At 39.0% G+C, this 23,756-nt stretch overlaps 1 protein-coding gene across 3 annotated transcripts in view; it reads left to right on the top strand.

The window, feature by feature from the left end:
* Window positions 1-16,751: 16,751 nt before the first annotated feature.
* The window catches only part of CENPJ (centromere protein J), an 85,288-nt gene continuing 78,283 nt past the window's right edge, over window positions 16,752-23,756 (top strand). For 2 of the 3 annotated variants that reach the window (XM_044249368.1, XM_044249367.1), the window contains exons 1-3: window positions 16,752-16,827; window positions 21,982-22,491; window positions 23,037-23,160. In XM_044249368.1, coding sequence (XP_044105303.1) covers window positions 22,048-22,491; window positions 23,037-23,160 — 568 coding nt within the window. In that variant the 5' untranslated portion in view covers window positions 16,752-16,827; window positions 21,982-22,047. The remainder of the gene's footprint in view (window positions 16,828-21,981; window positions 22,492-23,036; window positions 23,161-23,756) is intronic. The other variant, XM_044249369.1, reaches the window with a different exon arrangement.

The raw sequence follows: 23,756 nt of genomic DNA, 5'->3' as shown, positions 1-23,756 counted from the left end.
CAGCAAAAATGGTACAGTAGGGAGGCTCAGGGTCCATCCCTGCCCCCAAACATTTTTATTTATTTATTTTTAAAAATGTTTTAAAAATATTTTTATTTTTTTATTTGAGAGCAAGTAAGTGAGAGAGAGAGATTGAGAGAGAGAGAGAGCAGGTGAGGGGGGTAGGGTAGGGAGAGAGGGAAAGGGAAAAAGACTCCTGCTGAGCAGGGAGCCAGATGCTGGACTGGATCACAGAACACTGGGATCATGACCTGAGCAGAAGGCAGAGGCTTAACCAACTGAACCACCCAGGCACCCCCCCCGCCCCAAAACCCAGCAAAAACTGTCAGAAACAACCTTATCAGAATACGGAAGATAGTCAAAGTTTTAGAGCAAACAAGCAAATATGTAACCAGGAAAAAGGCCACTGAAACAAGGTAGGAGATGTTTATATGTTTTCTCTTACTCTAGCTTCACTCCCTTTGCCAGTCCTCATTCCCGGTTTGTATAATCTGGCTCTGGAAGGAGCAGAGACTTTGTCTTAAGGAATTATGTTTGTTTTGACCTGTGTGGGGTTTCTGTGAAGGACTGATACTATGGGTTTACCTTTGTTTTTCCTAACTCAGATTTTCTCAGGCAGTAAAACAACTACTTAGGGAATGTAATGTTCAAGAACATCGAAAGGAAAATGAACAAACTCCTGCCTGGGCAACAAAACAAAACAAAAAAACCCAAAAAGCAAAGAATAGGCTGAAAGACTAGGAGGAAAAGTAAGGGAAGAAAAGTCAGGAGTGAGATTTTTTGGAAGAATAAGGTCCTTGAAAAGCTCCTGTGTATACTGGGACATCAAGAAAGCAGCACACATGCCCAGAACTCATGCTCAGAAAAGACTTGAGAACACATAATATTATAACTCTGGCTGATCTTTAAGCTGTTGAAGCTCATGAGAGAGCAAAAGGAAAGCTGAGAGCAAAACAGGAGCATATGTTTAGCATTCCTCAGGCACTGGTGACTGCCTAAGAACAAAGGCAGGAGAGAAACAAATGGTCAACTGACAAATATCACATTCATGTAGGACATGAGACTCGACTATAATTTGTAACTGTCTTAATGATTTACAAGAAAAACACGATCTTAATAACTGAATTCCAGGAACCTATTGACTCAATTTCTTGGAGACCTAATGTCACCTTTACCTTCTTAGGATAGAAAACCCTATATAATCAGTCCCTCCTTACAATCACAGTACAGCTCTTTCTGCCTGTGGGTTCTGTCTTGATGCTCTAATAAAAACACTCTTTTGTACCGTCACATATTTCAAGAATTATTTATTGTTGTACTTGACAATCCTGCATAAAATGCAAAATGAACAAACCTTTTAGAATTTCTTAAAAAAAAAAAAAAAAGGAAGACAGTTTTATTTCAGCCCAAGTGAGGACAGCTGCCCCAGATACACAATCTTCACAAAGAAGAGAGTGCTCTGGAGAAAGAATGTTTAATACAGGATTATATGTGTTTTTTTGTTAACTAAGATTATAAATCACCATGAGGAAGGACATTCCAGAAAATTATAAACTTTGTCTTATGCTTTTGGTAAGTGCAATATTGTAGGCTTTGGAGGTATGGGAACAGGATGTAGGGAGATTTTTACTTCTTAGTTTGAAATGTTTCTTTTAGATTATTTGCTAATGAAGCAGATGTATAATGTGTGCTGGGGCAGAAATAGGGCCCCTCTTTGAAGTTTGGTTAAGTCATTCTGACCTTGGTAAAAATTAAAGTATGGCTTCTCTGGGAACCCAGGAGCAGCGACCATAAACTTTAAAAGTTAAAACTTTTCTTTATCAAGACTCAGCACAAGCAGGAACTGGAGGCAGATTTATAAATAGCCTGCCTAAACATAGAAGGAATGTCCCAACACAGAGCCAATCTCCAAAGACCTGAAGGCTATTTTTTTTAACTTTTATTAAAATTTGTAAAGATTTTATTAATTTATTTGATAGAGAGAGTGAGAGAGGGAGTGTATGCACACAAGCAGGGGGAGGGGCAGATAAAGAGGGAGAGGGAGAAGCAGCCTTCCTGCTGAGCTTGGAGCCAAATGTGGGCTCCACCCAACGCTCAGTTCCAGGGTCCTGAGATCACAACCTGAGCCAAAGTCTGATGCTTAACTAACTGAGCCATCCAGATGCCCCTTTTTTTTCTCTTCTCTTTTTCTTTTCTTTTTTTTTTTTTAAAGATTTTATTTATTTGTCAGAGAGAGGGAGAGAGAGTGAGCACAGGCAGACAGAGAGGCAGGCAGAGGCAGAGGGAGAAGCAGGCTCCCTGCCGAGCAAGGAGCCCGATGTGGGACTCGATCCCAGGACGCTGGGATCATGAACTGAGCCGAAGGCAGCTGCTTAACCAACTGAGCCACCCAGGCGTCCCTCTCTTCTCTTTTTCTTTCTCTCTCTCTCTTTTTTTTACTCCAGGCATTTAAGAAAATTTCAAACCACTAGCTGAGCATTAAGCTAAAGGATAGAGACTTCAGAAATCACAGATAACAAAGAATATAGTCTTTACAAAAAACAGTTTTTAAAAGTAATTAACCATAGTTTGGCTATTGTGGACAGACATCTAGGTTCTTTCCATAGTTTGGCTATTGTAGAAATTGCTGCTATAAACATTCGGGTGCATGTGCCCTTTTGGATCACTATGTTTGTATCTTTAGGGTAAATACCAAGTAGTGCAATTGCTGGGTCGTAGGATAGTTCTATTTTCAACTTTTTGAGGAACCTCCATGCTGTTTTCCAGAGTGGTTGCACCAGCTTGCATTCCCACCAACAGTATTCCCCTTTCTCCTCATCCTTGCCAGCATCTGTAATTTCCTGACTTGTTAATTTTAGCCATTCTTTTTTTTTTTTGTATTCTTTTTTTTTTCCAATTTATTTATTTTCAGAAAAACAGTATTCATTATTTTTTCACCACACCCAGTGCTCCATGCAAGCTGTGCCCTCTATAATACCCACCACCTGGTACCCCAACCTCCCACCCCCCCGCCACTTCAAACCCCTCAGACTGTTTTTCAGAGTCCATAGTCTCTCATGGTTCATCTCCCCTTCCAATTTACCCAAAAGCACATACCCTCCCCAATGTCCATAACCTTCCCCCCTTCTCCCAACCCCCCTCCCCCCAGCAACCCACAGTTTGTTTCGTGAGATTAAGAGTCACTTATGGTTTGTCTCCCTCCCTATCCCATCTTGTTTCATGGATTCTTCTCCTACCCACTTAAGCCCCCATGTTGCATCACCACTCCCTCATATCAGGGAGATCATATGATAGTTGTCTTTCTCCGCTTGACTTATTTCGATAAGCATGATACGCTCTAGTTCCATCCATGTTGTCGCAAATGGCAAGATTTTGTTTCTTTTGATGGCTGCATAGTATTCCATTGTGTATATATACCACATCTTCTTGATCCATTCATCTGTTGATGGACATCTAGGTTCTTTCCATAGTTTGGCTATTGTGGACATTGCTGCTATAAACATTCGGGTGCACGTGCCCCTTTGGATCACTACGTTTGTATCTTTACGGTAAATTCCCAGTAGTGCAATTGCTGGGTCATAGGGCAGTTCTATTTTCAACATTTTGAGGAATCTCCATGCTGTTTTCCAGAGTGGTTGCACCAGCTTGCATTCCCACCAACAGTGTAGGAGGGTTCCCCTTTCTCCGCATCCTCGCCAGCATCTGTCATTTCCTGACTTGTTGATTTTAGCCATTCTGACTGGTGTGAGGTGATATCTCATTGTGGTTTTGATTTGTATTTCCCTGATGCCGAGTGATATGGAGCACTTTTTCATGTGTCTGTTGACCATCTCGATGTCTTCTTGGCAGAAACGTCTGTTCATGTCCTCTGCCCATTTCTTGATTGGATTATTTGTTCTTTGGGTGTTGAGTTTGTTAAGTTCTTTATAGATTTTGGACACTAGTCCTTTATCTGATATGTCGTTTGCAAATATCTTCTCCCATTCTGTCAGTTGTCTTTTGATTTTGTTAACTGTTTCCTTTGCTGTGCAAAAGCTTTTGATCTTGATGAAATCCCAAAAGTTCATTTTTGCCCTTGCTTCACTTGCCTTTGGCGATGTTCCTAGGAAGATGTTGCTGCGGCTGAGGTCGAAAAGGTTGCTGCCTGTGTTCTCCTCAAGGATTTTGATGGATTCCTTTCTCACATTGAGGTCCTTAATCCATTTTGAATCTATTTTTGTGTGTGGTGTAAGGAAATGGTCCAATTTCATTTTTCTGCACGTGGCTGTCCAATTTTCCCAACACCATTTATTGAAGAGGCTGTCTTTTTTCCATTGGACATTCTTTCCTGCTTTGTCGAAGATTAGTTGACCATAGAGTTGAGGGTCTATTTCTGGGCTCTCTATTCTGTTCCATTGGTCTATGTGTCTGTTTTTGTGCCAGTACCATGCTGTCTTGATGATGACACCTTTGTCATAGAGCTTGAAGTCCGGAATTGTGATGCCACCAACTTTGGCTTTGTTTTTCAATATCCCTTTGGCTATTCGAGGTCTTTTCTGGTTCCATATAAATTTTAAAATTATTTGTTCCATTTCTTTGAAAAAGATGGATGGTACTTTGATAGGAATTGCATTAAATGTGTAGATTGCTTTAGGTAGCATAGACATTTTCACAATATTTATTCTTCCAATCCAGGAGCATGGAACATTTTTCCATTTCTTTGTGTCTTCCTCAATTTCTTTCATGAGTACTTTATAGTTTTCTGAGTATAGATTCTTAGCCTCTTTGGTTAGGTTTATTCCTAGGTATCTTATGGTTTGGGGTGCAATTGTAAATGGGATTGACTCCTTAATTTCTCTTTCTTCTGTCTTGTTGTTGGTGTAGAGAAATGCAACTGATTTCTGTGCATTGATCTTATATCCTGACACTTTACTGAATTCCTGTATAAGTTCTAGCAGTTTTGGAGTGGAGTCTTTTGGGTTTTCCACATAGAGTATCATATCATCTGCGAAGAGTGATAATTTGACTTCTTCTTTGCTGATTTGGATGCCTTTAATTTCCTTTTGTTGTCTGATTGCTGAGGCTTGGACTTCTAGTACTATGTTGAATAGCAGTGGTGATAATGGACATCCCTGCCGTGTTCCTGACCTTAGTGGAAAAGCTTTCAGTTTTTCTCCATTGAGAATGATATTTGCAGTGGGTTTTTCATAGATGGCTTTGATGATATTGAGGTATGTGCCCTCTATCCCTACACTTTGAAGGGTTTTGATCAGGAAGGGATGCTGTACTTTGTCAAATGCTTTTTCAGCATCTATTGAGAGTATCATATGGTTCTTGTTCTTTCTTTTATTGATGTGTTGTATCACATTGACTGATTTGCGGATGTTGAACCAACCTTGCAGCCCTAGTATAAATCCCACTTGGTCGTGGTGAATAATCCTTTTAATGTACTGTTGAATCCTATTGGCTAGTATTTTGGTGAGGATTTTCGCATCTGTGTTCATCAAGGATATTGGTCTATAGCTCTCTTTTTTGATGGGATCCTTGTCTGGTTTTGGGATCAAGGTGATGCTGGCCTCATAAAATGAGTTTGGGAGTTTTCCTTCCATTTCTATTTTTTGGAACAGTTTCAGGAGAATAGGAATTAGTTCTTCTTTAAATGTTTGGTAGAATTCCCCCGGGAAGCCATCTGGCCCTGGGCTTTTGTTTGTTTGGAGATTTTTAATGACTGTTTCAATCTCCTTACTGGTTATGGGTCTGTTCAGGCTTTCTATTTCTTCCTGGTTCAATTTTGGTAGTTTATATGTTTCTAGGAATGCATCCATTTCTTCCAGATTGTCAAATTTGTTGGCGTAGAGTTGCTCATAGTATGTTCTTATAATAGTTTGTATTTCTTTGGTGTTAGTTGTGATCTCTCCTCTTTCATTCATGATTTTATTTATTTGGGTCCTTTCTCTTTTCTTTTTGATAAGTCTGGCCAAGGGTTTATCAATTTTATTAATTCTTTCAAAGAACCAGCTCCTAGTTTGGTTGATTTGTTCTATTGTTTTTTTGGTTTCTATTTCATTGATTTCTGCTCTGATCTTTATGATTTCTCTTCTCCTGCTGGGCTTAGGGTTTCTTTCTTGTTCTTTCTCCAGCTCCTTTAGGTGTAGGGTTAGGTTGTGTACCTGAGACCTTTCTTGTTTCTTGAGAAAAGCTTGTACCGCTATATATTTTCCCCTCAGGACTGCCTTTGTTGTGTCCCACAGATTTTGAACCGTTGTATTTTCATTATCATTTGTTTCCATGATTTTTTTCAATTCTTCTTTAATTTCCCGGTTGACCCATTCATTCTTTAGAAGGATGCTGTTTAGTCTCCATGTATTTGTGTTCTTTCCAAACTTCCTCTTGTGGTTGAGTTCTAGCTTCAGAGCATTGTGGTCTGAAAATATGCAGGGAATGATCCCAATCTTTTGATACCGGTTGAGTCCTGATTTAGGACCGAGGATGTGATCTATTCTGGAGAATGTTCCATGTGCACTAGAGAAGAATGTGTATTCTGTTGCTTTGGGATGAAATGTTCTGAATATATCTGTGATGTCCATCTCATCCAGTGTATCATTTAAGGCCTTTATTTCCCTGTTGATCTTTTGCTTGGATGATCTGTCCATTTCAGTGAGGGGAGTGTTAAAGTCCCCTACTATTATTGTATTATTGTTGATGTGTTTCTTTGATTTTGTTATTAATTGGTTTATATAGTTGGCTGCGCCCACGTTGGGGGCATAGATATTTAAAATTGTTAGATCTTCTTGTTGGACAGACCCTTTGAGTATGATATAGTGTCCTTCCTCATCTCTTATTATAGTCTTTGGCTTAAAATCTAATTGATCTGATATAAGGATTGCCACTCCTGCTTTTTTCTGATGTCCATTAGCATGGTAAATTCTTTTCCACCCCCTCACTTTAAGTCTGGAGGTGTCTTCGGGTTTAAAATGAGTTTCTTGGAGGCAACATATAGATGGGTTTTGTTTTTTTATCCATCTGATACCCTGTGTCTTTTGATTGGGGCATTTAGCCCATTAACATTCAGGGTAACTATTTAGAGATATGATTTTAGTGCCATTGTATTGCCTGTAAGGTGACTGTACTGTATATTGTCTCTGTTCCTTTCTGATCTACCACTTGTAGGCTCTCTCTTTGCTTAGAGGACCCCTTTCAGTATTTCCTGTAGAGCTGGTTTGGTGTTTGCAAATTCTTTCAGTTTTTGTTTGTCCTGGAAGCTTTTAATCTCTCCTTCTATTTTCAATGATAGCCTAGCTAGATATAGTATTCTTGGCTGCATGTTTTTCTCGTTTAGTGCTCTGAAAATGTCATGCCAGCTCTTTCTGGCCTGCCAGGTCTCTGTGGATAAGTCAGCTGCCAATCTAATACTTTTACCATTGTATGTTACAGACTTCTTTTCCCGGGCTGCTTTCAGGATTTTCTCTTTGTCACTAAGGCTTGTAAATTTTACTATTAGGTGACGGGGTGTGGGCCTATTCTTATTGATTTTGAGGGGCGTTCTCTGAACCTCCTGAATTTTGATACTCGTTCCCTTTGCCATATTGGGGAAATTCTCCCCAATAATTCTCTCCAGTATACCTTCTGCTCCCCTCTCTCTTTCTTCTTCTTCTGGAATCCCAATTATTCTAATGTTGTTTCGTCTTATGGTGTCACTTATCTCTCGAATTCTCCCCTCATGGTCCAGTAGCTGTTTGTCCCTCTTTTGCTCAGCTTCCTCATTCTCTGTCATGTGGTCTTCTAGATCGCTAATTCTTTCTTCTGCCTCATTTATCCTAGCAGTGAGAGCCTCCATTTTTGATTGAACTTCATTAATAGCTTTTTTGATTTCAACTTGGTTAGATTTTAGTTCTTTTATTTCTCCAGAAAGGGCTTTTATATCTCTGGAGAGGGTTTCTCTAATATCTTCCATGCCTTTTTCAAGCCCGGCTATAACCTTGAGAATTGTCATTTTGAACTCTAGATCTGACATATTACCAGTGTCTGTATTGATTAGGTCCCTAGCCTTCGGTACTGCCTCTTGTTCTTTTTTTTGTTGTGAATTTTTCCGCCTTGTCATTTTGTCCAGCTAAGAGTATATGAAGGAGCAAGTAAAATACTAAAAGGGTGGCAACAATCCCAGGAAAATATGCTTTAACCAAATCAGAAGAGATCCCAAATCGTGAGGGGGGATTTCTCCCCCCTCACGATTGGGTGAGGGATCTCCTCTGATTGGGATCTCCTTTGATTGGGATCTCCCAATCTCTTCTGATTGGGATCTCTTCTGATTTGGGGATAAAAAGAGGTTCAAAAAGAAAGAAAGAAAAAAAAAAGAATTAAAAAAAAGAGATTGAATTAAAAATTCAATCAAGAATTTAAAAAAGAATTAAGAAAAAAAAGATTGAAGAGATTAGGATCTCTTCTGATTTGGGGATAAAAAAAGGTTCAAAAGGAAAGAAAGAAAAAAAGAAAAAAAAAGAATTAAAAAAAAAGAAAATGAATGAACAAAAGTATAAAAAAGAAAAATATATATATTAGATAATCTAGTTAAAAAACGTTAAAAGAGAAAAGGGTAAAAGTTATAAAAAATTTTAGCAGTAGAAGAGAAAAAAAATGAAAAAGAAAAAAATTAAATTAAGTGCAAGACTGAAAAATCACAGGCAGAAAGCCATGAGTTCCGTGGTTTGTTTTCTCCTCCTCTGGAATTCTGCTGCTCTCTCCTTGGTATTGAAACTGCACTCCTTGGTAGGTGAACTTGTTCTTGCCTGGATTTCTTGTTGATCTTCTGGGGGAGGGGCCTGTTGTAGTGATTCTCAAGTGTCTTTGCCCCAGGCGGAATTACACCGCCCTTACCAGGGGCCGGGCTGAGTGACCTGCTCGGCTTTGCTTTCAGGAGCTTTTGTTCCCTGAGCGCTTTCCGTAGAGTTCCGGAGGACGGGAATACAAATGGCGGCCTCCTGGTCTCCGGCCCGGAGGAGCCGAGAGCCCGGGGCCCCGCTCCCCTGTGCGCCCTCAGCGAACAGCTCCCAGTAACTCGCGTCTGCCCAACCTCCGGCCGCGCTCCGAGCTCACCGAGCCTGCGACCGGTTCAAGGCAACTCCGAGCTGCGAGCTTACTGTCGGCTCTGTCTCTGCAGCCGGCTTTCCCGTTCCAATATCCGCAAGCTCTGCGACACTCGGACACCCCCGATCCTTCTGTGACCCCGCAGGACCTGAGGTCATGCCGACCCCGTGTGGGCTTCGCCCCGGTTTAGCCTCCTGAGCGATGTCCCTCAGCGAAACAGACTTTTAAAAGTCCTGATTTTGTGCTCCGTTGCTCCGCCGCTTCCTGGGAGCCGGCCCCTCCCCCCGGGGTCTATCTTCCCGTCACTTTGGATTCACTTCTCCGCCAGTCCTACCTTTCAGAAAGTGGTTGTTTTTCTGTTTCTAGAATTGCTGTTCTTCTTCTCTTCGATCTGCCGATGGATTTGCAGGTGTTTGCAATCTTTAGAGAAGCTCTCTAGCTGATCTCCTGCTAGCTGAGGTAGTCTCAGCCTGCTACTTCTCCGCCATCTTGACTCCTCCCCCAATTTTAGCCATTCTGACTGATGTGAGGTGGTATCTCATTGTGGTTTTGATTTGTATTTCCCTTATGCCGAGTGATGTGGAGCACTTTTTCATGTGTCTGTTGGCCATCTGGATGTCTTCTTTGCAGAAATGTCTGTTCATGTCCTCTGCCCATTTCTTGATTGGATTATTTGTTCTTTGGATGTTGAGTTTGCTAAGTTCTTTATAGATTTTGGACATTAGCCGTTTATCTGATATGTTGTTTGCAAATATCTTCTCCGTTTCTGTCAGTTGTCTTTTGGTTTTGTTGACTCTTTCCTTTGCTGTGCAAAAGCTTTTTATCTTGATGAAGTCCCAATAGTTCATTTTTGCCCTTGCTTCTCTTGCCTTTCAGCAGATGAATGGATAAAGAAGATGTGATTGACACACACACACACACACACACACACTGGAATAATATGCAGCCATCAAAACCCTGAAATCTTACCATTTGCAATGATGTAGTTGGAACTAGAGGGTATTATGCTAAGTGAAAAAAGTCAATCAGAGAAAGTAAATTATCATATGATCTCTGGGGTGATATGAGCAATTTGAGAGGCAGGGAAGGGTCACAAGGGGAAGGGAGGGGAAAAAATGAAACAAGATGGGACCATGGTGGGGGCAAACCATGAAACTCTTAATCTCAGGAAACAAACTGAGGGTTGCTGAAGGGTGGGTGGGGGAGGGATAGGGTTGCTTGGTTATGGACATTGGGGAGAGTATGTGCTATGGTGAGTGCTGTGAATTGTTTAAGACTGATGATTCACAGACCTGTACCCTGAAGCAAATAATACATTATATGTTATTAAAAACCATTAACCAAATTAAAAACCATTTTAAAATTTAAAACCATTAAAACCATTTAAAATTAAATACCATTAACCAAATCAGGCAAACCCAAGCAAGCAATAACAAAATCCTGTGGAGGAGAGAGATTCTGATTTATTCCAGATTTGCCACATTATAATCCTCAAAATGTTTAGGCTTCAATAAAGTTGTGATGCTTGCCAAGGAACATGAAAATAAGGCCCATTCAAAGGAAAAAAGAAATTAACGGAAACTGTTCATGAGGAAGCACAAGCATAGGATTTATTACATAAATGCATTAAATGGACTATCTTAGATATACTGAAAGAGCTAAAGGAAACCCTAATAACAGTGTCTCAACAAACAGAATATCAATAAAGAGACAAAAATGATAAGAAACCAAGTAGAGGGTCACTTGGATGGCTCAGTGGGTTGAGCCTCTGCCTTTGGCTCAGGTCATGGTCTCAGGGACTGAGCCCCATATCAGGCTCAGCAGGGAGCCTGCTTCCTCCTCTCTCTCTGCCTACCTCTCTGCCTGCTTGCGATCTCTCTCTTTGTGTCCAATAAATAAATAAATAAAATCTTAAAAAAAAAAAAAAGGGGGAGGGATGGAGATATATAGGAGCATAGTTTCTATATACTATTGAATCTAATTTGGTTTTAATTCAAACCAGGTTTTTTAAGTTTAAGATGCTAATTATAATCTTAAAGGTAATCACAAAGAAAATAAATAAAAAATATACGTAATAGGTAATGGGAAGGAAATCAAAATGGCATATTAAAAAACACAACTAAACACAAAAGAAGACAACAATGGAGAAACTGAGGAGTAAGAAAGAAGACATAATAACAAAATGGCAGAAGTTTGTCATTAGCAGTAACTCCTTCAACTCTTCAAATAAAAGGAATAGATTGTCAGAACAAACACATTAAAAGAAAAAAACCCAAAAACCTACTATGATCCATCCATATGTTGTCTACAAGAAATTCACTTTAAATCCAAAGACATAAATACATTGAAAGTGAAAGAATGAACAAAAGTCATTCTATGCAAAAAGTAATAAAAAGATAGCAGAGAAGGCTATACTAAGACAAAATAAGTTTTAAGTCAAAACTGGTATAAGAGACAAAGGAGGACATTGTCATTATATATTACTAAAAGTCATCACATCAGTAAGATACATCAATAAGATACATCAATAACATAGAACATTTATAAATAGGGGCATCTGGGTGGCTCAGTTGGTTAAGCGTCCAACTCTTGATTTTGGCCCAGTTCATGATCTCAGGGTCCTGAGATCAAGCCCTGCATTAGACTCCTCACTCTACAGGGAATAGGCTTGAGATTCTCTCTCTCCCTCCCTCTCTGCCCCACCCCTTGCTCCCTCTAAAATAAATAAATAAATAAAAATTTTAAAAGAACATTAATAAATATATACACATCTAAGAACAGAGCCCCAAAATATCTGAAGCAAACATTGACAGAACTGAAAAGGAGAATAAGATAGTTCTACAATAATAGCTGGAGACTTCAATACCCAATTTCAATTTTTTTCACTTAATTTATTTGAGAGAAAGTGAGAGCAAGAGAGATCACAGAAGGAGAGAGAGTAGCAGACTCACCACTGAGCAGAGATTTGATGTGTGGGGCTCAATCCCAGGACCTTCGCTGAAAGTAGACGCTTAACCAACTGAGCCACACCAGCACCTCCCCATTTCAATATGTGATTGAAGTAGAAATAAGATTAATAAAGAAATAAACACCATAAACCAATAAGATATAAAAGACAAATATAGAACATATAATAATTTCATAATACATATTCTTTTAAGTGAATATGAAGCTACTCTTAGACCACATGTTATATCACAAATTTTCAGTAAATTTCAATAATTGAAAACATACAAAGTACTTTCTCTAACCTCAGTGGAATGAAGCTAGAAATCTGTGGCAGAGAAAAACTGGAAAAGTAGCAAATATGTGGAAATTAAACAAAACACACTTAACCTGTGGGTCAAAGAAAAAAATCATAAGGGTAACTAGAAAATACTTTGAGATGAATTAAAACAAAAATACATCATACCAAAACTTAGGGGATGCAAAGAAATCATTCAGAGGCAATCTATAGCTATAAATGCCTATATTAAAAAAGAAGGAAGATCCTAAATTAACAAACCCAAATATCACCCTAAAGAACTAGAAAAAGAAGAAGAAAGTAAACCCAAAGCCAGCAGAAGGAAATAGTAATGATTAGAGCAGAGATATATGAAATAGCAAATAGAAAAATAGAATGAAATCAAAATTTGGTTTTTGAAAAGATCAACAAAACTGATGAAATTTTAGATAGACTGACAAAACGGAAGGCTCAAATTACTAAAATCAGAAATGTAAATGGGGGCATTATTACTAGCCTTATAGAAATAAGGATTATAAGAGAATCTATGAACAATTGTATATCAACAAATTAGATAACCTGGATGAAATGGAGAAACTCCTCAGAAACACACAAACTACCACAACTTGCTTAGGAAAAAATAGAAAATATGAATAGATAAAAGATAATGATTGAATTAGTGATCAAAACCACCCAACAAAGAAAAGCCCAGAATTAGCTGGCTTTACTGGTGAATTCTACCAAACATTCAAAGAAGAATGTGCCCAGCACAAAGGAACTACTCAATATTTTGGATATGGGTATTAGGATATGCAAACTGGTAATTTTCATATTTGTGGAAAATAAATGGGCTGATTTAAAATTGTGTAAGAAAAGCAGGGGTGCATTGTGGCTCAGTTCATTAAGCAGCTCTTTATTTCAGCTCAGGTCATGATCTTGGGGTACTGGGATCACGCGGCACCTTAAGCTCTGCACTCAATGCGGCATCTGCTTGAGCATTCTCCCTCTCCCTCTGCCCCTCCCTGCTCGAGTGTGCACGCTCTCTCTCTCAAATAAAGAAAAATACATCCTTTTTAAAAGATTTATTTGAGAGAGAAAATGAACAGAGGGTGGGGGGAGGAGCAGAGGGAGAGGGAGAAGCAGACTCCCCAGTGAGCAGAGAGCCCAATGATGCTTAAGCCCAGGATCCCAAGACCACACCTGAGCTAAAGGCAGAGGCTCAACTGAGCCACCCAGGCATCCTGATAGATAAATCTTTTTAAAAAATGTGTAACAGGGGCCCCTGGGTGGCTCAGTTGGTTAAGCGATGGCCTTTGGCTCAGGTCATGATCCTGGAGTCCTGGGATCAAGTCCCACATTGGGCTCCTATGGGGAGTCTGCTTCTCCTTCTAACTCCATGGGGAGTCTGCTTCTCCCTCTGACCTTCTTCTCTCTCATGCTCTCTCTTATTCACTCTCTCTCTCAAATAAATAAATAAAATCTTTTAAAAAATATGTAATGAAAATGTAGAGAATGCTTTGAAAACCATCAGGGAATTATATTAAAGTTTTAATTATTATTCCAATATTCAATTATACAATTATTATTTTCAAGAGGAGGGTAACAATATAGGTGTAACAAGTATCATAGCATTGTTCTGCTGTGATCATAGCAATGATTCAGGCTAGTTCTCCTTTATTGTGTATTCAGTATTATTGCTCATTCTAGAATGTAGTAGATGTGAGAACCCCTTTGTTATTTAGACTAACAGGTTTTTGAGATATTTTGCTGCAAGTCCAATGCACCAGGAATAGTTTTTTCTTTATTAAAATAAGATTTTTGAAAAAGCTGCCTTTCAGCATCTACATGGTTGATAGAAACTACTGTGATAGAATTCTAGAAATCTGAGTTTGTGGCCTTGGTGAGGAACCCTCTCTCTTCCCGAAAGGTTAAGTGGGGTATTGGTTTTCTTGCCTTTGCGTAGGGGCTGGGTACTCGAATCTCTCAGTATTATCTCCTTTTCCTGCTACAGTCATCCTTTCTAGCCTAGATGATACCGGCATGGGGATCATTCCTTGACCAGGCCTACAACTCTGTCTTCCCTTGACAGAGTAGTCACTACTACTACCAACCCAACAGTGAAAAGTTTTCAACTCTGAACATCTTTCATAGCCAGATCAACTATGTTAAAACCGTATTATTACCAAATAACTTGATAATAATATGGTTTTATTTTGTATCTTACAAAACCATTTGACATGACCTGTGGAGCTGGGCTTTGGCAGGCAAAGTGAGTTCATCAACAGTTGAAGTCATGGCAAAAATGAACACACCTTGATAGATACACTTATGGTATAGATTATGGTGAGGGTTTCATGGATTTATACTTATCTCCAAGCCTCATCAAGTTATATACATTAACTATATATTGCTTTTGCATGTCAATCATACCTCAATAAAGTGTTTTTTTTTTAAAAAGTGAAAACACCTCCTATTCATTAAATTTTTACTATAAGGCAAGTTTTATGCTAAGTTTTTATATATCTTCTTTAATCTTCTTGACAATTCTATGGGTAGGTATTGTTATCCCCATTTTGCAGATGAGAAGACTGAGTTTCTGATAAGTTGAGTGCTAAAGACTACAAAATGCTTTGTAAGTTATCAAGGTAGGATTTGATCTCAGAAATGCCTGACTCCAAAGCAGGGGTTCTTAACCATTATAATATAGTACTGACTTGCCTCCTATGATGGCATAAAGAATTGTATCAGCATGGATAATTTGTGGTTGAAATTCCTGGATGGGAATTCATTGTCTAATTTTTCTCTACAGTAATATTTGAAGATGCAACACGATAGGAGCAGCTGATGAAGTTCAATCTTTCATTGTCTGGCAGAGTAGAAGCTGGAAGCTCCTCCCTTCTACCCCTTCCACCTTGTGATGGATTTTGAGGACCCTTCAAACTTAGGGGGCAGTTTTGAGAACTCCCTGGGCTACAGGTGAACCCTTATATATTAGAACCTTTATTTAACAACTGGTTAAGACTTGAGTGTGGCAAAAGACCCATTTATTCAATCAACAAGCAGTATGGTAGTACATACTACATTAGAATAAAAATACAGTAATGAAATACAGGCACAAAATTTGAGGATATTTTGACTATCTGAAAAGATAAAACATTTTAAGAGAAATGATGAAACTTTTAGGCATGTTTTTTCAAGCCAAAGGGCCATTATAAACGAAGAAGAACATTTACATCCTCAAAAGGCATCTTAAATTGTGTGATCTTGGAAGTCTTGGGCTTTGGTTGCCTCATCTAGAATAAAAAAAAAAAAAGGCAAATCCAAATCTTGCTTAGAGAGAGTCCATTTTTGAGGTAGTTAGCAAAACAATTTTGCGGGGAGGCCAAATCTCTGTGAAAGTGTTTTTTAATTATCTTTAATCAGTGGTAGTTTATTTCAGCGATTACACTGGTTGTTATAAATGGCACTATTTTATTTATTTATTTTTAAACGAATTTCACTTGGCATACTGGTAATTAAACAGACACGAAATCCGGGTATGTACACTATTGTAAGTTGCCCCTCAGTGTTCTCCAGCTACACAGCCCTTTGTGGTATCAATTAAAATATTTGCTGAATTTTGCACTTTCAGTGCTTATAGACTTTTTTTTTTTAAAGATTTTATTTATTTGACAGACAGAGATCACAAGTAGGCAGAGAGGCAGGCAGAGAGTGAGGAGGAAGCAGGCTCCCTGCAGAGCAGAGAGCCCGATGTGGGGCTCAATCCCAGGACCCTGGGATCACGACCCGAACTGAAGGCAGAGGCTTTAACCCACTGAGCCACCCAGGCGCCCCTCAGTGCTTATAGACTTTTAACATCTAATGGACACGCACAGCCAAACCATTTGTTTATTGGCTATAGGAGAAGCGATGAGCGATGACTATTTTGGGAGTGAATCCCCCCCTCCCCCCAGCCCCCGGCCCCACAGCGTTACTTTTGTTTGAAGAGTCCCTGTGAGCAGGGTCACACCCAGCCAGATGCGAAAACTAGGCAGACCGAAATAAAGCAAAAAGCCCCTGCCCTGCCCCCATCACCACTAAAAGTGTCCATCTGTACACTGTTAGCTCTGAGTCCCCTACTTTTCTCTGAACACAGAGACTTCTCGCAAAGGTGCCTTCCTTAGTTTTCAAGGCGGGGAGGGCGGAGGCGGGGGAGGCGGTCACGGAAGTTCACTAGGAACGGTTCTTCCCTCCCGCTCAGTCGCCCGCCCACTAGCTGGCGACCCAGGAGGAAGACTCCCTGCAGTGAATTCCTGAGGTAACGTCCGCCCCTGCGATCCCCGCTGGGCATGGTAGTTTGCCTGGGTCTCCCAGTGCCCTCACGGAAGTACAGAGGGGTCTGGCGGAAACTACATTTCCCAGGAGCCCTCGGATAAGGGGCGGAGCCGACTTTGGGGGCGGGGCTCAAACCGGAGGCGGTCATTGTGGCGCCTCATTCATAAATGCAGCGGCGATTCTTGATGTAGTTTGAGTGGACTGAGAGGCCAGGGTACTGCGGAACGGTAATTTGTGGGTGAAAGGAACGGGGGAGCTGGTGTGTTTGTCGCCCTCCATCAAAGAGTGTTGGCGGGGCGCGGGAGGGACCTGCTCCGGGTCTCTGAGCTGGCTCAGCGGGGCGCGGAGGGAGCCGCGGCCGGGCGACTCTGCGGCGGCGGCCAACATTAATTCTGTGGACGTCCCAGCTTAATGCTGTTCTGTGGGGAACCTGCCTTTCAGGGACGCTCACCGCCTGTGGTTTTGGCTGTACTTCAAGCTGCTGTTTAGAAGCGCAGGGGACACGGTTCGAAAAGAAAGTGTGAAGTGGGGTTGCTTTCTCTCTTAAGGCGATCATCATCGATGATCCATCAGTCAGGAGCTGTCCTTTAAAGCTTTGCTGTGGATTCGTGGTTTTCATGAACATGTTTTGGGAGACTGATAAATCATCTCCCAAATCAACTAGTTATACGGTCGGAGGGTGACTTTGAGCTAACTGTTTGTGTCCACTTTTCCCCGTCAGGAGGCAGAGAATTTATTCCTCCAAACCGCTTCAAGTATGTTTATATAGCACTCTCTGGAGGTTTCGAGGCCGTGAATTTGTTTCAAACAGATTTTGATATCCAAAAAAATCCTAGTCCACATGCTAATCCTTTCTAGACATTTTGCTATATATATAGGTTCTTTATAGTTTGCCTGAATATTAATAATAAATAGCAGATTAAGGTGAAACAATATTTTTATTCTTATGCTGACAGTAAACAATATTTTTATTCTTATGCTGACAGTAAATACACTTTTAATACTCATGAAATTAAAATGACGGAATAGAGGTCTTTAAGTGTGGTTTGTTTTAAGGTGTTTGTTTTAAGATGCATATGTCTTGAGTGCTGCAGCACCACCCGCACTCGTCAGTGTAGTAGGGAACTTTTTTTAGTTTTTTGATGTTACAAAATAACCTTGTAACTTGTCTCCTTTCTAAATTTGGATTTCAAATTTTCCTGCTAGTCTTTGAAATTTAACATAGATTACTTGGTTGAGTTTGATGAAAAGCTGTTACCTTTTAGATAGGTTTTCAACTCAAAAATAATTAGAATTAGTTTACTTAGAACAGATTTTTAAAAATTATTCAGGAATAACAGATATTCAATAAACTGCCCTAATCTTAAGTGTACTACCCAAATGTATACACCGGTGTAATCAACACCAGGTAAAGATAATAAGATTCCCTACCAACTCTGAAGGCAGAAGCCTCTAACCATGAGTCTGACTTTTCTACTTATCAATTTATTTTGCCTGTTTTTGAACTTCATATTACATGGAAAGAGTATGAATCTGTTGAGACTTGGACTCAGCATTATGTTGCTGTTTGTTGCAGCAGTTTTTAAAAATGTGTGAATAGCTGTTTTCCAACTGATATCTGAGAAAAATCACACTGTCGCTTTGGTCTTTGCTTATTGAATAGCTTGCAAGTATTCCTTTTGTCCTATATTTTCTTTGAACAGTACTACAAACTGATGATTCATAGTATTTGTATATATGTTTTAACAGCTGTACCGATGACATTATTTCAGGATTCTGCTTCAGAAAATGGAGCATAAGTATTTTCAGTGTATGTTGTTACACTCAGTAAAGCAACAAGGGAAACAGCAGTCTCTTGTTTTAAAATTCCATTAAATCCGGTTTTAGTTAAAAAAATGACCCCATCTGTCTTTCCGTTCTCCAGTCACATTAGCTACTTTCAAGTGCTAAATAGCCATATGTGATCAGTGGCTATCATAATGGACAGCACAGTTCTAGGTAATTGTGCTTTTTTGTCTTTATTTCTTAATAAAGTCTTTTGCATTTTGCCTTTGTCAATTTAACTATATCTTGGATATATTCAGGACTCCCATATTGGTACTTAATAAGCTTACTTGGTTCTCTGTAACCATTGCATAATGTGAATGATGTAATTAGTTGGTCCTCCCTTAATAGACATTTAAGACATTAATCTCAGTTTATTACAAATGTTGTGAACTTGTGCCAGTATAGCACAAAATGCCTAGATGTGAAATTGCTGAGTCAAAGTTTCTGTACATTTACAGTTTGGATGGATATTGTCAAATTGCCCTTCAAAAGGTTTTTACCAGTTTACATTCCCAAGTAACACTTTATGAAAGAGTTCTTTTCCCACACTGGGGTTTAGCAGTTTTTAGCTTTTCCAACCTGGTATGTGAAAAATATTATGTCGTTATTGTTTTAATTACTATTCAGTTGAGTGATGATGAACTTTTTTGATGTTTGGGCATCTATATTTCTTTTTCTGTTTATATCTTTTTTTTTTTCAGATACTGGTTACAAAGCTAAATATATGTTTGCCTTCAAGTTGCCATTTTTCATTTTCTTTGGAGATATCCATCAGTTTGGCTGTCTATCTATCTTAAAGTCTAGAATTGTATCTGAAAAATAGTGTGACATGTTATTTCACTTTGGTACTAAATTTTCTCATTTCTCCCCTCAAGGTCAATGCTATAGTAATTCTCTACTTTCTTCATTCTCATCAACCTACAGACATGCTTTTATTTCTCCTGTCTTAAAAAATCTTTCTTTACTCTGCCTCCCTGGGCAGCTACTGTCCTATTTATTTTCTTCACTTTATAGCAAAACTCCTGGAAAGAGTTAGCTATCCTCAGTTTCTTGTTCTTTCGTGTATTCCCTCCATTCAAACTTTTGCAGCCTTCCTCTTCCCCAAGTTGCTCTTATCAAAGTTATCATGACCTTTACTTTGCTAAATTCCAAGGTCAGTTCTCAGTTCTCCTCACCCTTCATGTGTTAACAGCTTTTAACACTTATCTTTCTTTCTTGAAATACTTTCTTCATTAAAAACAAAACAAAACAATAAAAAACCACTTTCTTCACTTGGCCTAAAGGATACTATACTTTCTACATCTTCTCTTTTTTGTCTACTGTTAGTCACTTAGTGATCTCAACAGGGTCAAGGCTTTAAATATTATCTGTATGCTAGGGATACTCACATTTATGCTTCACAGCCTTGGCTTCATCCATGAATCCCATTCTTCTGTGAATCCCATTCTTGTGTGTTCCGCTGCTTATATGATGATGACTGCAATGTCTACTAGGCATCTTCAAATGTGCCAGGGGCACCTGGGTAGCTTAGTCAAGTGTCTGCCTTCGGCTCAGGTCATGATCTCAGGGTCCTGGGATGGAGCCCTGCATCGGACTCCCTGCTCCGTGGGGAGTTGGCCTCTTCCTCTGTCCCTCCCATTGCTCCTGCAGCCCCCCAAATAATAAAATCTTGAAAAAAAAAGACTAAAAAATTTTTGGAATTCAGCTCTTGATTTCACATTTCCCTCAAACCTGTTTCATTCCCAGTTTTCCCCATCAGTTAATGGCAACACTGTTCTTCCAGTTGCTTAGTCAGAAAATTTTAAGGAATGAAGCGGAGGACCCTGGTGACCTCTGGAGGTTTGGTAGACAATAAAGGAGGGAGTCGTAAATAATAAAATCATATGAGATTCAGAATTTAGTGGTTTTTATGGTGGAGGAAGGGAGAATCATCTAGAAGCGAAAAAGGACAATACAAAAAACACATATTCTACTCCCAGGCCCAGTGTTCCAGAGTATGGGCTGTGTAGGAAGAGGTGTTTTCAGGAAAGTGAGAAACGAGGTTGAGGATAATAGATTTTGCTAGTGATGGACTTTGGGGCTGCGTGGACAATGGACATGGAATAAAGCATGTGCATGGATATCAGAGCATTGAAGATAAAGAGTTGCTTAGGAGCCAAGTGGCTGATGTAATAAGTCTAAACACATACCGAAATTAATTCCAGAGAATTTGAGATAGATAGTGGTGATGGGACTGTAAGAATTAGTGGAGGTCATTCTGCAAGTGAAGGTTTTCAATATGAAGGCTGGGGTCTTATTCCATCCCTCATATCTGCGCCACTTGTTCCTTGACCTCCACCAGGTCCTTGAGTTTATCTCCTCAGGAGTCCTTGAGGAGGACTCCTGTCTACCCTCTCTAAACTTGCAAATCTACTTCTCCCATATTGCTTTTATTTTTCTCCTCAGCATTTATTACTATATAGCATACAGTAATACTCTTAAAACTATAGCTTTCTTTTATATGCATGCATTTTCTTCACTAAGACTCTGATTTATTAACTGCCATATGCCATATGCCCAGTGACTAAAATAGTATCTGGCACAGAGAAAGGACTCAATAAATACTAGGTGAGTGAAATCAGTCATACAGAGGAAGACAAGCTTATCTTCTCTGTGATGTGCCATTTAAATTTATTGCATGGTGACTGAATTACACTAGGAATTTGGTTATATTAGAGTATGATTCATACAAAGTAGCTGTTCTATTATATGAACTAATGTAATTTTGTTGTTGAGCATCGAATGAACACAAAATAATATTTTATAATACTGAATTTATTTTAAATAATAGAATCTTAGTTCTGATTTAATTTTACTTAATTTTAGCAAACATTTATCAAGTTTCTCCATTCCTTCCTAGCAGGAATGGGTGGTGCTAGACATGGGTGACTATATCTTCAAGGAACTCACAGCTTGGTAGATTATGAACACAAAGGCAGAGTACCCCTAATATTGAGATGCATGCCAAAATATTGATATCGGAGACCTCTAAGAATACAGATGAGGGTCTGCTTGGTGGGTGAGGGGCTAGAAGGGGGTTGAAGGAATTAGAGAAATGCCAGTGAAACCATGGTGGTGACTCTTGTTCTGTAAGCAGGGAGAACATGGGCTCCCCAGTTGGGCAGAGAAGCCATGTGGGACTAGGGCCAGAAGCATGAAAGTATTTAATATGGGTAATATTTGATAGTTATAGTAATCAAATAACTTAGAAGATGCTCTAGTTCCTAGAGTTTTATGTGAGCTGTTTTTATTTTATTTTGTTTTTATTTTGTTTTATTTAGCACTTGTATAAAATCCTCAGTAATCAAATGATTAAGTCAGAAGGGAACTTAGGTTTTTGATTGACTCAATTTGGATTTTTTTAAGACTGAAAAGAAACCACATAGTTTAATGCCCAACTGCTTTGCTGGTTGAAGTCTTTTGTATTTGAAATATTCAGTAGATTTTTGCGCTGATTCGAGTTTTGGGTAGAATAGCTTTAACCAATGCTTTTTGTTGGCATCTTCTTTCTACAGGTTTTGGAAATTAGTAGCTCTTCTAACCTTTATATTATTTAAATATAATATTATCATTGGACCAAAATGTTCCTGATGCCAACCTCTTCTGAATTGAACAATGGACAGAACTTCTTAACCCAATGGATGACCAATCCTTCTCGGGCTGGGGTCATATTAAATCGTGGGTTTCCTCTTTTGGAAGGAGATGAAGAGAAGCGAGCAAATGTAAACATTTCTACCAGTTTTCCTGTTAAAGCCACTCATTTTTCAAATAGCTTCAGCCTTATAAGTGAAGAAGATTCACTTCGTGAAGTACAGAAGTTGGAGTCTAACAGCCCTTATAAACTACAATCAGATAAATCTGAAACACATATAGTGTTTCCTTTAACTAAAGAAGGACCACAAATAGTGGTATGTCAAGATGCTCCTGGATACCGGGAAGACAACAAAAATGACTTTATCTCAGATCTTTCCAGTGAATGCAAAGAAGTAGCTTATAAAGACCCACTTTTTAAAAAGCTTGAACAGGTACAAAAGTATTTGACCCAATATGTATTTATGTTATTGCAAGTTTCTGTTGATGATGAAAAGTCACCTGCTCAGGGCCTCTTGTTTCTTCCCCTTTACTATGAAATCCTCAAAACACCAAATTTTGCCTTTTGTCTAATGTGAAACATTAACAGAGGTTTGGTATGTAAGATATACCACTTGAGGTAAAAATGTCTTTAATTTTCTGTTTTACTTGGTAAAAACTAAATTAGAAATGGTTGATCAAATATTAGGGAGAAAATGTTGATCATAAATGTACTGACACCTATCCTATTTTAAGAACCCATGGATTCATATGACTTTTAATGTTTCTTAGTTGGGACAGTCGATATGGTACCCTTCATAAAAAGATGGGATTTTGGAGTATTGGTGGTAGGTGTAGTTACTTAGGAATCTCCATTTGGAACTCTTTTTTAGAGGTGATATGGAAAGGGAGATGAGAGGCATTAAGATAAATATAAGGAGCAAAGATCCATAAAGAAATGTAAAGTTAATTTAATCAAATAAATTTTATGTTTAAAAAGTTGAAAGAAGTACAACAGAAGAAGCAGGAACAGCTGAAGAGGCAGCAGTTAGAGCAACTACAAAGACTCATGGAAGAACAAGAGAAGCTGCTTACTATGGTGTCTGGACAACACACACTGCCAGGTATTTTTTTGCTTACATAGAACCTTCAGTTAGTACAACAGTGGACAGTTACATACATTTCTCACCTTCAGTTGTCTCACAGGTTATTTCTACCATTTCTCTATCATTTGTTGTAAACTCCAGTTTCCTTAGGGGCCTTGCAGAGAACTGTGAAATGGTGCTAGTGTTATATAATTAGGGCAAGTGGGAGCTGTGCCATTCTGGAACATGTGTGCCCTGCATAATGGCATTCATATTTATTTATAATAAAATTTTAAAAAGATGTAGCAGAATAAAATATCTAGAGCCAAGTTTGGCCTGGAGCTACTGGCTTACATTCTCTGCCTCAGGGTCATAAATGTAACTATGTGTAGAAGCCGTTCTGTTCAGCAAAAGGACCATACCAGAAATGTTTTCTGTGGTGGGAGATGACAAAATTCTTTGTTGTAGGCTAGATCAATTAAAAGAAAGAATGATGTACTTATCAGGAGAAACTAAACCTGTTAAAATGTGATCTGGAACAGTGGTTTTGAAAGTTGTTTGACCATACTGCATTATAATGAAAACATTTGAACTCATAATTTCAAAGAGATTTCATAAATCAGATCTTACTGGTG

The sequence above is a fragment of the Neovison vison genome, chromosome 5 (genome assembly GCF_020171115.1).
Source record: "Neovison vison isolate M4711 chromosome 5, ASM_NN_V1, whole genome shotgun sequence".
In the NCBI taxonomy this organism is placed as follows: domain Eukaryota; kingdom Metazoa; phylum Chordata; class Mammalia; order Carnivora; family Mustelidae; genus Neogale; species Neogale vison.
Note: the sequence above shows the minus strand (reverse complement) of the source record. Positions and strands in the feature narration are given on the sequence as shown.